General features: G+C 41.3%; 1 protein-coding gene across 1 annotated transcript in view; it reads right to left on the minus strand.

Annotated features, from left to right (window-relative positions):
• The window catches only part of LOC140733433 (CUB and sushi domain-containing protein 1-like), a 2,013,313-nt gene that overhangs the window by 439,264 nt on the left and 1,557,820 nt on the right, over window positions 1–16,229 (minus strand). The window contains exons 25-27 of the mRNA XM_073056756.1: window positions 15,786–15,912; window positions 4,908–5,110; window positions 1,898–2,089 (exon numbers count right to left, since the gene is read on the minus strand). Of these exons, the coding sequence (XP_072912857.1) occupies window positions 1,898–2,089; window positions 4,908–5,110; window positions 15,786–15,912 (522 nt within the window). The remainder of the gene's footprint in view (window positions 1–1,897; window positions 2,090–4,907; window positions 5,111–15,785; window positions 15,913–16,229) is intronic.

Below are 16,229 nucleotides of genomic sequence, written 5' to 3' on the forward strand. Positions count from 1 at the left end.
ATTCATCATGGGATTAAGTTTGTACTGGATAATCACTTTTCAGGGCTCGAGAGACTTAATGCTAAACTTTATTTTCTAGCTTCGCAGTATGGCCTTTCTGAAGGGTCGGAGTTATTTTTGACATAAACTTCCAACCAATATTCTTTGCTCAACGTCTTGTAAACAAACAAACAATGAGTTCTTGGTGGCCCTTGTTTAATCCATGTAAAACATTGGGGTTATGATAATTGGCCTGCATCAACCACTTCATTTACTGGAGGAATCTCTTCCTTGGCAGGGAGTGGGGACACACTACTGAAATAATGGGTATCAGCAGCTATATCTTGTCAGAGAGAGTAGACAAGGAATATTGTTCATCTTTAAAGAGTAGGTTGATAGAGTATAACCTCACTAAAAAAAATTTTGAGTTTAAGGCTTTGCAGACAGTAAATTCAGTACCATCACAAGTTTAAGAACAACTTCCTGGATAATAGAGCTCGTTTATGAGGGAAGGTTAATAGAGGATTACAAGATAATGAGGCATAGGTATACTGGGCATTCAGAGAATTTTTCTCAGGCAGAAATGGCTAACCCAAGGCTAAAACTAACTCCTGATGAAGGGTTTCGGCCCAAAACATCGTCACTACCTCCTCCCATAGGTGCTGTCTGGCCTGCTGAGTTCTGCCAGCATTTTGTGTTTTTATTTTAGTTAAAACTAATCTTTTTGTTGTGTTTTTTCAGTATAACGACCATACCTTCTCTCTATATATACACTCCCTTGAACCATGTAAGATCGAGTCTTGAATCCAAGATAGAGAACATCTGAGGGAATCATTCACTTGGCACTTCAGGCTGAATATCACCAGGGATGACATGCCTCAAACACACTCACTCTACTTCCCTGCCGCTGCTGAGAGAGGGAGCATTCTTGCAACACACTCCTCCTATGAATTGCCCACACCCCCACCCCCATTCAAAATGAGATTTGTAAGGCCTGCATTAGTTCTGGAATTGTTTACCAGAGGCAGCTGATTTTGCTATCCAAACATGACTGAAAATTATGTATAATAAAGATAGTTACATGGAGTAAAGAGAGATACTGATTGGAAGCAGGCCATTTGACCTACCAGGCTTACCCTACCCAGCAACCATTCATTTACTCAGACACTGTATTAAATGAATAAAGCTAATCTTTAAATCTACCCTGCAGAAGTTTAAATCTTCCCTTCGACAGGAGTTCAGTGAAACTGTCTCTCACTGCTTCCCCCTCTGTAATCTTTAAATCTCTTTAATCTTTTGTTATTCCACTTTGCCAGCCGTATATCTCAAATCAGCTAACTCTGCAATTTAACTTCTACCTAATTTCTTCAAAACTATGCCCATTGGTTTCTTGATGTGGATTTTTGCTTCTGTGAGCTGAATAGTGATGGGGAGCAGATGGAGGATGGTTTAGAATCATATGGGAATAAAGAAATTACCTCTCCTGGCAAACAATTTAAAATGAAACATTCTTGGTTCTGCAATATGACAAGTTTTGTGCTATCAGATTATTCTGCAGAGGAACAGAATATCCATCCATAATTATAATCACACAAGATTTTGCAGATCCAGGAAATCCAATGCAACACACACCAAATTCTGGAGGAACTCAGCAGGTAAGGCAGCATCTATGGAAATGAATAACCCATCATATTTTGGCCCGAGACCCATCATCAATACTCTAAAGGGACTGATAAAGGGTCCTCAGCCCGAAACGTCACATTTATGTTGGTTTCCATTCCTTTCCTTTGGTGCTGCTTGACCTGCTGAGTTCCTCCAGAATTTTGTTAATCCATAATTACTGTCCACTCCCATGGAATAATCATTAGATTCTTTTAGTTGGTTTATGACATGTAAACATGAAATATTAATGCAGTACCTGTACAGCTTGGGGGATCAGGTTGCCAGAAGAATCTATTGTCCAGCTGCACGCACATGATTTTAGCAGTTCCTTCTAGCTGATACCCTGGATCACACTGGAAGGTTACAGTATCCCCCGGCTCTCGGCTGTCTCCACTCCTCGTCCCATTCTGGGGAACTCCGGGATCATTGCAAGTAGTCGCAGTTGAAGCTGAAGTAAATATTTTTAATTAAAAAATGGAAACCAATATAACTCAACTGTTTTTACCTTTGTATGGATACTAATTCCAGTATTCCAACTACTTGTGAAACATTTAAGCACAGTTAGTGCGAGCCTTTTTCAGACTGGTTAGGAAACCAGAGCAAGATGGTGGTGGTGAGACATGGTGAGGTTCTGTGGGCTCCATACAATACTTCTAAATGTATCTCTTTTGAATTACTCTCACAGCAACCTGCAGCATATAATTTCCCTTTAAGCAATGTACATTTAGATCAGTTTAACTATCTATAGATTTTACATTCTTATGAAGGAATCAGTGGACTTAACCCTTAAGAACGCACTTACGGCATTTTAAGCGGATGAAGGTTCATCACTATGGCTGAAAATGGGGCAGGAGGGAGAGACTCCAGATCATGCTGAAACACCCCACCACAACCTTCATTAGGATCATAGTGAAACCTACTATAAAATACTATGAAACTCTGGTTAGGCCACAGCTGGAGTATTGCATTTAATTCTGGTTACTCCATAACAAGATGAATGTGAAGGCTTTTGGAAAGGTTTGCCTGGATCCTGCCTGGATTAGTCAGCATGTTCAGTTTGGAGACGTTACACAAACTTAGGTTATTTTCTCTGGATTGGAAAAGGCTGAGAGGAAACTTGATGGAAGTTTATAAATTTATGAGAGGCATAGAGGGAGTAGACTGTCACTATTTTTCCCCAAAGTTGAAATGTCCAATTCTCAAAGGCATGCATTTAAGATGAGAAGAGTAGGTTCAAAAGGAGATACTCGGGAAAAGCTATTTCTAGATAGAGGGAGGTCGGTGCCTGGAATGCACTACCAGGGGTGGTGAAGGAGGCAAATATAATAGTGGTGTTTAAAAGGTACTTAGACACATAAATGTGCAGAGAATGGAGGGAAATGGACATTGTGTAGGCAGAACGGATTAGGTTAATTATGCATCTGATTGCTAGTTTAATTAGTTTGGCAAAATACTGTGAAGCAAAGGGCCTGTTATTGTGCTGTATTGTTCCAAGCTAAGCACCAGCCTGTTATTTGGAAATCACATTTTATATTGATACATAGCTTCTGCAGTAACAGAACATAACAGCACAGTACAGGCCCTTTGGCCCACAATGTTATGCCAACCCTTTAACTGACCTTACTCCCACACAACCCAAAACCCTCTTATATCCATGTGTTTATCCAAGTGTCTCTTAAATATCCCATCACTCCCAGCAATGCATTCCAGGCAGCCACCATTCTCTATGTACGATATCTACCTCTGACATTTCCCCTATACTTTACGGATTTTAGGGCCATAAAACATAGGAGCAGAATCAAGCATTTGGCCCATTGAGTCTGTTCCACAATTCCATCATGGCTAATTTATTATCCCTCTCAACCCCATTCTCCTGCTTTTTCCCTGTAACTTTGACACCTTGACTAATGAAGAAGCTATCAACCTCTGTTTTAAATATACTCAATGACTCAGACTCTATATTGACATTGCTGTTCTTGGCAATGAATTCCACAAATTCACCACTCCTCCTCTCTGTTCTAAATGGATGGCCCTCTATTCTGATCTGTGCCTTCTTAAATGGATGTCCTCTGGTATTAGCCATTGCCGATCTGGGAAATGGTCACAGGCTGTCCATTCTATCTATGCATATCATGACCTGATATATTTTGATCAAGTTGCCTCTCATCCTGCTTCATTCCAAAGAGAAATGCCCTGGCTGGCTCTACCTAGCCTCATAAAACATGCTCTCTAATCCTAACAGCATCTTGGTAAATCTCCTCTGTACCCTCTCCAAAGCTTCCAGTAAAGACACAATCAGAACCTAACCCAATACTCAGTGTTCAGTTATATGTTAATAAAAATCTAAACATAGTCCTTCAAAAGTATTGTGGGATCAGCAAATTAGGAAATTATTTCAATGTCCCACATTGGATACACAAATCTCTTTCACTCCTTTTCCTATCAAAGACCAAATGATCCATTTATTTATTTTTATTTAAGGACACAGTGTGGAACAGGTCCTTCTGGACCATTGAGCCACATTGCCTAGCAAACTACTTATTTAACCCTGGCCCAATCACAGGAGAATTTACAATGACAAATTTACTGACCAGCCAATGTGTCTTTGGAATGTGGGAGGAAAGCCATCATCTCACATACTCCTTACAGATGACATCAGAATTTAACTCAAAACTATGACCTCCCAAGCTGTAATTGTGACTTGTTAACTACAATGCTACCATGGTACCCCCTCCCCCATTACTTTTGATGGACATTGGAACACAGCCTTTGGATCCAGAAGTTAATGTTACTTATTTTCAAAGTTCCAGAGTAAATTTATTATTGAAGTATGTAGGCACCCACAGGAAAACAAAGAAATACAATAGAATCCATGAAAAAACATGCAAATAGACAAACAACATCCGATGTGCAAAAGAGGACAAATCGTGCAAATACTAAAAAAAGTAAACAAATAATACACAGAACATGAGCCACAGGATACCCAAAAGTGAGTCCATGGGCTACAAAGTCAGTTCAGCACTGACGGGAGTGAAGCTGGTTTAGGAGCCCGATGGCTACAGTGTAACAACTGTTTCTGAACCTGGTGTAAGGGGCCCCCAGACTCCTACACCTTCTGGCCAGCAGTTGTGGTGAGAAGTGAGGGAGAAGGGTTGATGCAGGCAGATGGGACGGGTGCTTGTGGGGATCTTTGCTGCCATGAATTGTATAAAGCAGTATGCAAGGATACGCAGTCAGGGATAAGGAGACAGTGAACAATCACCTACTTGAGAACTGAATGGAGAAGCCTGTCTTGCTGATGAAGAAGTCACTGTCAAAATGAAGTGTGATGGAATTAAATGTGCTGTGGATGTCATCAGGCAATGAGGAACCACTCCACTCCTTCAGCAACATGTCACTCTCTATCAGACCATCCCACACCTTCAGGATGTCATGTGATGCCTCAGTGTCAAAGACAATAAAGTGAAGGCTGCAAGAGAGGAGAGAGATGAATAATCATTAAGCACTTGAAGATTCTCACATTCTAATGAGGCAATCTATTAAGGTTTAATTCCCCTTGCTATTTATTAAAGATTAAAGACTAGCTTTATTTGTCACATGTACAGTATAGCAAAACATACAGTGAAATACATAGTTTGCATCAGTGATCAACATAGGCTGATGTGCTGGGTGCAGCCCACAAGTATCATCGTGCTTCCTGTACCAACATAGCATGCCTACCTTTCACAAACCCTGTCCTGTATGTCCACTATTTATTAACCTATAAGTCTTTGGAATGTGGGATGTGACTGGACCAGCTGGAGGAAACATATTTAGTTACAGGGAGAATGTGCAAACTTCTTACAAACAGCAGCAGGAATTGAACTCAGTCACTGGTGGTATACTACCATGCGGCCCAATGTAGTTTTATAAAGATTCAAAATTCATTTATTTGTCACTTCCAAGTTCAAGTTCCTTGTAATCTGACTATACATATATACAACCAAATGAAACAATGCTCCTCCGGACCATGGTTCATTCATAATACAAATATCACACACAGCACATAAAATAAAACATTACCACAAAAAAGGTTAATAAAATATCTCTCAAAATGCATGTAATGCACAATACAGGTAACAGTAAACAGCTTGCTGTCCTAGTGATAAGACCTCAGTGGAGGCATGGTATTCATTAGTCTCACAGACTGGGCTAAGTAGCTGTTACCCACTCTGGCAGTCCTGGTCCTGATGCTCTTGTACCTCCTTTTTGATGGTAGTGAGTCAAAGAGATTGTGCAATGGGTGGAAAGGATCTTTAATAATGTTTCAGACCCTTTGTCTGCAACACTACGGGTAAATGTCATAAATGGGGAGGGAGATCCCGGTGATCCTCGCGATGGTTTTTACTTAGTATGCCCACAGTGCTCAGCAGAACAACACAGAACACAACAACAGCAAAACAAGCTCTTTTCCTCCCTCCCACCCACACACCTGTGCAGTCCTTTAACCCCTGGACAGTCTCCAGTGGACATGGACTCAGGCCTGCATACACTGGGCTTCAACTTTCCCAGCAGTCTCAGAGATTTGCACTCTCAACTCTAACCAATGGGTCTCATCTTCAGGATTTCCAATTTGTGTCTCGATCCTTCATCTTTGGCATCATCTCAAGAACCCGCTGCTCACAGAACACTAAACCTCTGATTCTGGACTTGCGATGACCCCAAACATTAGGCATTTAAATCTGGTCTCACCAATTTGCAAACCCAGGAAGTCATCAGTACTCATTCTTCCTGCCCACACAGAACTCTAACTGTACAACTCTCTGGCATTGGGGGACCCTCGTCCACTCTCTGCAGGTCCAACATCCAACCGTGAATGTCCCACATCTGCATTGCTGATCAGTGAATGGAGTGTGGGGACTTAGACTTTTACCTAATTCCTCCATAGAAATCCCTCCTGTATTTAGTAATATAGCCACTGAGTGTAAGTTTGTGGCCTTCTGCTTCTGTAGCCTATCCACTTCAGAGTTTAACATATTGTTCACTCAGAGATGCTGTTCTGCACACCATCGTTGTAATGCGTGATCATTTGAGTTACTGTCGCCTTCCTGACAGCTTGAACCTATCTGGTCATTCTCCTCTGACCTCTCTCGTTAATGAGGCATGTCCACCCACAGAACATAAGCTTACTGGAATTTTTTTTTTTGTTTTTCACACCATTCTCTGTAAACTCTAGGGACAGTTGTGCATGAAAAGCCCAGGAGATCAGCAGTTTCTGAGATACTCAAACTACCCTGTCTGCACCAACAATAATTCCATGCTAAACATCACTTAGATCACATTTCTTGCCTCATTTTGATATTTGGTCTGAACATCAACTGAACCTTTTGACCATGCCTACATAGTTTTATGCACTGAGTTGGTGTCACATGATTTGTTGATTAGAAATTTGCCTTAAGAACAGATGTACCTAATAAAGTGGCCACTACATGTAGAACTTCTTGTTTTCTTTTTTTTAACATCCTTCTTCTTTATTCAACTCACATTATTTTTAACTATATTAAAGCTGTGGTAAAGTACATCCAATTTATCACCATGTTTAAACAACTACTTGCCCAAAGGAGCTTTTACATTCTCCTAATGAAGTGCTCTAATCTGCATCAGTCCCCTTCACTGACCATTCCCTCTGTCGCAGAGGTGGCAATGACATATTACTCAATCTATTGCATGGTGCTGCTTTTAAAGGAATGCAATTCTCATAACCCATTTTATATGAAATTCTTATAATCCTTCACATACACCTCATATTCTGTCTAGGTAGGCTCCAAACTGATTACCTGAAAATCAATTTCTTCAACTTCCAGTAATTTATCTCCCTCTCCCCCTTCCCTCTTCTTCAGATCCCTACTCTGACCTCTTATTACTTCTCCTTTCTCGCTTATCAAACCACTACCCCCATCAGTGCCCCTCCTCCTTCCCTTTCCCCCATGGTCCACTATCAGGTTCCTTCTTTTCCAGCCCTTTATCTTTTCCACCTGTCACCTCCCAGCTTGTTAATTCACCCCCTCCTTACCCCACCCACCTGACTTTACCTGTCACCTTTGGCTTGTGCTCCTTCCCCTCCCCCCACCTTCTTATTCTGCCAGCTTCACCCTTTCTTTCCGGACCTGATGAGAGTTTATTCACTTCCATGGACGCTGCCTGTCCTGCTGAGTTCCTTCAGCATTCTGTAGGTGTTGCTCTGGATTTCTAGCATCTGCAGAATCTCTTGTCTTTTTGAAATTCTCTACTTTGTGAAGTTAGAGGGTCTGGCTGGCCCCTTTACAATTGTTGGACCAGTTTCCCACAAGCTCAAATTCATACAAAATTACAAGGTGTATAGTTAGAGTGAATGCACACAGGCTTTTACCCCTCAGGTTGGGTGAGACTAGAACCTGAGGTCTCAGGGTAAGGGTGAGGGTCAAATATTTAAGGGGTAACTGAGGGGACAATTCTTCACTCAGAGGATGGTGAGAGTATGAAACGAGCTGCTCGTGGAAGTGGTAGATGTGACTTCAATTGTAACATTGAGGAGAAATTTTTATAAGTACATGGATTGGAGGGGTATGGACAGCTATGCACTAGATTCAGGTTGATGGGGCTAAGCAGAATAACAGCTCTCCATGAGCCTGTTCCTATGCTGTAATGTGCCGTAGCTCTAATCTGGTTCCTTGTCCAACACTGCAATAACTTAAAAGTAATGTTAACAGAACAGCTTTAACATTGAAGATGAGTTTAGAGAAGTACACGGATGAGAGGGAGATGGAGGGCTATGGTCCGGAAGCAAGCAGATGGGACTAGGCAGTAAAAACCAGGTCATCATGTACTAGATTTGTTGACGGGTCTGTTTCTGTGCTGTGGTGCTGTAAGTTCATCGATATTGTGTTTCGGAAGAAACTGGAGCAGCCTCTGTGCTAAATAATAATCTTTGATCAGTTAAATTTTAACCAACTGATCAGCAAACAAAACTTTGAGTGAATAATTTCCTGACCTGCTGGATGATATTTTGACAGTAAATTGGGGGCAGCTGTTTAGCCAATCATGTCCAGGCTGGCTACTTCATCTATTGAGGAGCTAAGAATGGAATTGCACATTGTTCAATCATCAGCAAGCACCACAATTTCCAAACTCATTACATGTTAAGAATCATTTGAGGAGCAGTTGAAGGTATTTGGGCCAAGGACACAGTCTGGATGAATTGCTTACTGAGGAAGTGATGTCTAGACGCAAGAAATTCTGCAGATGCTGGAAATCTTGAGCATCACAAACAAAATGCTGGATCAATGCTAAAATACTGAGGCAGCTCTATAGCATAGTAGTTAGCTAGCTCATTTACAGAGCTAGCGATCGCCAGATTCTAACTAGTTGCATCGCTGTTAGGTATGGAGGGGCATACACAGGATCAGATGATGCTGCAGGAAGTTGTGAACTCAGTGAGCTCCATCATGATCACTAGCCTCCCCAGCTTTGAGGACATATTCAAAAGGCAATGCTTGAAAAGGGTAACATCCAACATTAAGGTTCCTGATCACCCAGAACATAAGACCATAACACCAGAAAATATAAGAGCAGAATTAGGCCATTTGGCCCATTGAGTCTGCTCTGCTATTTCATCATGGCTGATTCATTTTTCCTCTCACCCCTTATCTCCTGGCTTCTCCCCATATTCTTCATGCCCAACCAATCAAGGATCTATCAACCTCTGCCATAAATATACATAAAGACTTTGCCTCCACAGCTGCCTGTGGCCAGAAACTTCCACAGATTCAACACACTCTGGCTAAAGAAATTCCTCACCTCCATTCTAAAAGGATGCCCCTCTATCTGAGGCTGTATCCTCTGGTCTTAGACTTTTCCATCATAGGAAACATCCTCTCCACAACCACTCTAGGAGGTTTTGTGAACCTCCTTTGATCCCTCTCCAGTTTCAGCACACTCTCTCTAAGATAAGGGGCACAAAACTGCTTACAATATTCCCAGTGAGGCCTCACCAGTGATATATAAAGCCTCAACATTACATCCTTCCATCTAATTGCTTCAATGTGCCTTTTTCCCACTTCTACGATCAAGGAGGTGGTACTGGAGCCCACACACACACTCAACATTTTAGGAAAAGCTTCTTCTCTTCTGCCATCAGATCTCTGAATAGACAATGAATCCATGTATTGTACACCACTCAGTATTATTTTTCTGTACTTTGCTCTCCTTTTGCCCCAAGCACCTCACTTGGTCGGTACATACCGGCTGTGTGGTGAATAAAGCACAACAGCGCCTCCTTCACCTCAGATGGTTGAAGGAATTCGGCATGAGTCCCAAAATCCTAAGGACTTTCCACAGGGGCATAACTGAGAGCATCCTGACTGGCTACATCACTGCCCGGTATGGGAACTGTACTTCCCTTAATCGCAGGACTCTGCAAAGAGTGCTGCGAAGAGCTCAGTGCATCTGTAGATGTGAACTTCCCACTATTCAGGACATACACAGAGACAAATGTGTAAAAAGGGCCCGAAGGATCACTGGAGACCCAAGTCACCCCAACCACAAACTGTTGCAGCTACTACCATCCAGGACATGGTACCACAGCATTAAAGCCAAGACCAACGAGCTCCGGGACAGTTTCTTCCACCAGGCCATCATACTGATTAACTCACACTGACACAATTGTATTTCTAAGCAACATTGACTGTTCTTTACTGTACATACTATTTAATACAAGTTACTATAATTTGCACATTGCACATTCAGACAGAGATGTAACATAAAGATTTTTACTCATGTATGGGAAGGATGTAAGAAATAAAGTCAATTCAATTCACTATACTGTATTTTATATACTGTATATTTCTTACCATAATTTATAGTTTTAAAAAGCTATTATGTATTGCAATGTTTTGCTATCAAAAAACAACAAATTACATGAGATATGCTAGTGACATGAAGCCTGATTTTGGTTTTGAATTCAATTTGCGATGCTGCCTATAAGGAGTCCGTATGTTCTCCTCAAGATTGTGTGGATTTCCTCCTGATATTCCCATTTCCTCCCATATTCCAAAGAGTTAAGGTTAGGGCTAGGGTTACTGAGTTGTAGGCATCCTATGTTGGTGCCAGAAATAGTGACACTTATCGTTGCCCAGCCCAATCCTTACTGATTTTATTTAATGCAAACAACACATTTAACTGTATGTACATGTGATAAATACAGTAGACAGCCTGTCCCAGGATTGAAACAGAGCACGTACATTTCAGGTAAGTTCAATGATGAAGTGTGGGCAGGTTTTTTTTTCTCTGCATAGAATGGTGGGTGACTGGAATGCACTGCCAGGGATGGTGGTTGTAGTTCTGGTAGATGTGTTCAAGATGTAATTAAATAAGCAGATAACTATACAGGAAATTGAGGGATATGGACATTGTGTAGGCAGAAGCAATTTGATTACTAATTTAAATATAAAGTTTAATTTGTCACACGTACATTGAAGCATACAGTGAATTGTGTCACTTTCATGTCAAATCAAATCAGCGAGTATTGTGCTAGGCAATTCGCTGGTGTTGCTATGCTTCCAGCACCAACATAGTAAGCCCACAACTTACTAACCTTAACTGAACATCTTTGGAAAGTGGGAGGAAACCAGAGCACCTGGAGAAAACTCACAGAGTCATGGGAAGAACATACAAACTCCTCACAAACAGCGGCATGAATCGAACCCTGTTTGGTGATTTCAGGCACTGTAAAGTGCTGATCTAACCTCTCTACAACTATGTTGGCCCCTTAATTAGTTTGGCACAACAATGTGACTTGTTCCTGTGCTGTAATACTCTATGTTCTAAGATTCTTAAACCTGTCAATAGGACAACTGCAGTGGTGTCCTGCCAGTACTGTAATGCCAGGACAATGGCATGGCTTTACAGCTGAAGAGAATCAAAGCAGGTGTTCACATAGACTTTGAAAATCTGCACACAATTTTAAGGGAAATGAAATATTAAATACACAAAAGAAATCAGAGGCAAGCCTTAAACGGAACATCAAAACTATTATGTGTTGTTTTCCCTTTGAACTTTTATGTTTTTTTCAAAATCAATTATCATTATCCCAAACGACGTATAAATTGAGAAAGCCTTGGGCACTGAGTGGAGTTTTAAGTTGCTAAATGTAAATGCATTGAATGGCATTAAATGATTCAGTATTCCACAAAAGTTTTATGCTGAAAGTTCAAAATATTTTCAGATATGCATGTACATGGGTACTGACTGATTTAGTCAATTATTCTACTGCTTTTACATTTTCAGAGTCTGTTTTTGGACCCAGCACATGGTAATACATTAAAGGCTCCTCACAGTGTGAGACAAAATGCTTTGAAACTTCAAACAGAAATTCCTTGAAACATGCTACATTGTTGTTCAGCATCCATAAAGAAGAAAGTACTGCAGTCAGGTGAGGGAGCTGAGATGACCCAAAGCACACTTTCTCCTGACCCTCAATCCTTTACATGCCTGATATAGAATGCAGCCTAATTGACCTACTCCATTTCCCAACACTTAGTCATATCATTCATTCCATTTTCAAACACGGAAAGGTTTCTCTAGTTTGAAGTCAAAGATAGAACACAGAACATACAGTAGATTACCACAGCACAGCACAATATTGTGCCAAACTTTTAACCTACTCTAAGAATAATCTAACCTGTCCCTTTCACATAGCCCTTCAATATTTCATTCATCCATGTGCCTATCTGAAAAGTTTCTTGAATCTCTCAAAAGTCTCAGCCGCTACCATGGCAGTGTGTTATATTAACCCACTACAGTCTGTGACAAGAACTTACCTCTGAGAAATACATTGTCTGATGAGTAATAATTTTTGGATGCTCTAGATTTATGAGATGGTCTCTAATCTGCAAGAGCTCCGATATGAAAACATCAGCAATTTTTCATCCAGTTCAGTCTAAACTGAAGGCTCTGAACTTGAAACATCAACTGTCTGTTACATAAACACAAGAGATTCTGCAAATGCTGGAAATCTTAAGCGCGCGCACACACACACACACACACACACACACACACACACACACACACACACACACACACACACACACACACACACACACACACACACACACACACACACACACACACACACACACACACACACACAGTGTTAAGGAACACAGTAGGTCAGGCAAAATCTATGCAGAGGAATAAATGTTGACCTAGGACTCATCCAGTCCTGATAAAATGTTTTGGATCTAAAAGTCAATTATTTATGCACCTCCATAGCCTGACCTGCTAAACTGCACCATAATTTTGTATGCTGTTGTGTTAAGCCAGCTTACAAAAGATCAAGGCTGCCATTATTCATATTCATATATCAGAATCAGGTTTCTTATCACCAGCATGTCTCGTGAAATTTGTTAACTTAGCAGCAGCAGTTCAGTGCAATACATAGTATGGAAGAAGAAAAAAATAATAATTAAACAAATACATTTATATTATACATATATTGAATAGATTAAAAGTGTGCAAAAGCAGAAATAATTGTATATTTAAAAAGTAAGGTAATGTTTATGGGTTCAATTTCCATTCAGGAAACAGGTGACAGAGGGGAAGTGATGCACCATCAATAACTCTCGGAGACGTGAGGCGAGATATAGGCTTTTAATGGCTGGAAGAAATAACAAGCAGCAATTGACCACCACACTACATCCTGGAGACTGAGACCGGGGCGGTGTCTCCAATCGCCTTTATACCGGGGTCCGTGGGAGGAGCCACAGGAGCAGTCAGCGGGGGGGGGGGGGGGGGGGCATGTCCAGACAGGTATATGTAGTTCACCACAGGAAGAAACTTCATGAATCACTGAGTGTGAGCCTTCAGGCTTCTGTAACCATGAGAAAAGAGCATGCCCTGGAAATGGAGGTCCTTAATAATTGATGCTGCCTTTCTGAGACACCACTCCTTGAAGATTTCCTGGGTACTTTGTAGGCTGGTGCCCAGGATGGAGCTGACTGAATTTACAACCCTCTGTAGCTTCTTTCAGTCCAGTACAGTAGCCCTTGCCCCTACCAGACAGTGAAGCTGCCTGTCAGAATGAACTCCACGGTACATCTATAAAAGTTTTTGAGTGTATTTATTGACATACCAAATCTCTTCAAGCTCCTAATTAAGTATAGTTGCTGTCTTGCCTTCTTTCTAACTGCATCGACATATTGGGACCAAGTTAGGTCCTCATAAATCTGAAACCCAGGAACGTGAAACTACTCACTCTCTCCACTTCTGATCCCTCCATGAGGATTGGTATGTGTTCCTTCATCTTACCCTTCCTGAAGTCCACAATCAGCTCTTCTGTCTTACTGACACTGAGTGCAAGGTTGTTGCTGCAACACCACTCCATGAGTTGGCGTATCTCACTCCTGTATGCCCCCTCATCTCCATCTGAGATTCTACCAACAATGGTTGTATCATCAACAAATTTATAGATGGCATTTGAGCTATACCTAGCTACACAGTCATGGGTATAGAGAGAGTAGAGCAGTGTGCTAAGTACACACCCCTGAGGTGCACCAGTGTTGATCATCAGTGAGGAGGAGATATTATTACCAATCTACACAGATTGTGGTCTTCCAGTTAGGACATCAAGGATCCAATTGCAGAGGGAGGTACAGAGTTAGTCTGCCTTTTTTTTTTTACACAGCAAATTTCATTGTATGTTTTGATGTAAGTGTGATAAATTAATCTGTTTCTGAATCTGAACTTCTGGGCCCTGACATTGAAGACCTGGGTTTTATGGGACCAGATTCTTGATCCTTTTTTCCTGGGTGGCAACAGAGAGGGCATACTGATTGGCGGAAAGTTGAGGGGAGGTTGTTGGAGGTAGATTTTTTTTTAATCCAGTGAGTGGTGGGTGCCTGGAAAGTCATGCCAAGGGTGGTGGTAGAGGGAGAAACATTTGGGGCATTTAAGAGACTCTTAGATTGGCACATGGATGAAAGAAAAACAGAGGGTTGTGTGGGAGAGAAGGGTTAGCTTCACTTTGTAGCAAGTTAAAAAAAATTGGCATAATATTGTAGGCCGAAAGGCCTATAATGTGTAATAGTGTTCTGCGTATTATGGTTAGGAGAGTAGGTAAGGAGTTTGTTTTGCCACTGTTATTTTGTTTTGTTGTTTGTTGCTGTTGTTCTTGTTCTGATGAACATAGTGGGCATACTATGTTGATGCAGATATATGGGGCAACTCTAGTGGGTTGCTCTGCATATCACTAAGCTGTGTTGATTGTTAACGCCAACAATGAATTTGATTGTATTTTTCAGACCACAAGATCAGAAGACGTAGCAGCAGAATTAGGCCATTTAGCCCATTGAGCCTGCTCCACCATTCCATCATAGCTGAACCTCATTCTCCTGCCTTCTTGTCATCACCTTCGATGCCATTAGTAATCAAGAATCTATTAACCTCTGCTTTAAATACACCCGATAACTTGGCCTCCACAACCATTGTGGTAATGAATTTCACAGATTCACCATTCTCTGGCTAAAGAAATTCCCCTCATCTCTATTCTAAATGGATGTCTTCTATTCTGAGACTCTGTCCTCTGGTTATAGACTCCCCCACTAAAGAAAACATCCTCTCCACATTCATTCTATCTCGGCTTTTCAATACTTGATAGGTTTCAATGAGATCCCCCCTCATATTTCTAAACTCGAGTGAGTACAAGTCCAGAGCCATCAAACTCTCCTCATATATTAACACTTTCATTCCTGGAATAATTTTCTGGACCCTCTCCAATTCCAGGTTATCTTTTCAAACATGAAGAAATCTGCAGATGCTGGAAATTCAAGCATCCTGACGAAGGGTCTCAGCCCGAAACGTCGACTGTACTTCTTCCTATAGATGCTGCCTGGCCTGCTGCATTCCTCCAGCATATCTTCTCTTAGGTAAGGGCCCAAAACCACACACAATATTGCAAGTGAGCCTGATCAATGCTGTATAAAGCCTTAGCATTATATCTTTGATTTTATATTCTAGTCTTTTCAAAATCAATACCAATCTCCACAAAAGGTAAACAAAATGATTTCATTTTCATGTCTGGACTAAGTTCCTTATCTTGCACAGGCTGAACACACAATGATCTCAGCACATACCTGACCGTTTTCCCTGGGTCAGCTTCTATAATCCAAGTGCAGTGGACGTTGTGGTCGTATGGGGCCGGGTACCCAGGAGACAGGATCCTACCAGCTGTTGCGCTCTTAAAGTGGCCCCCACACTCAGCTGAAAGATCAACACAAAATGAGAATAATCGACTTTCAACACCCTCCCCTCAACTTTCCTCCAATCAGTATGTCCTCTCTGTTCCCAGCCAGGGAAAAATGTGTTGGCTGTGTTTAATTCAAAATGCATGTTACATCTGTATGTTCCATTGAAAAGAATAAAAATGTAAAGTATTGATTAGCAACTAAAATATATGCAAGGTCTAGCCTTTTGCTTTCCTGGGCATTGGAGTTGAGGGGACATCTATCTGAGGTACGTATATAAAATTATATGGGGTATAGAAAGAATGAATGTATGCAGAGATTTTCTCCTTAGGT

The sequence above is a fragment of the Hemitrygon akajei genome, chromosome 9 (genome assembly GCF_048418815.1).
Source record: "Hemitrygon akajei chromosome 9, sHemAka1.3, whole genome shotgun sequence".
In the NCBI taxonomy this organism is placed as follows: Eukaryota; Metazoa; Chordata; class Chondrichthyes; order Myliobatiformes; family Dasyatidae; genus Hemitrygon; species Hemitrygon akajei.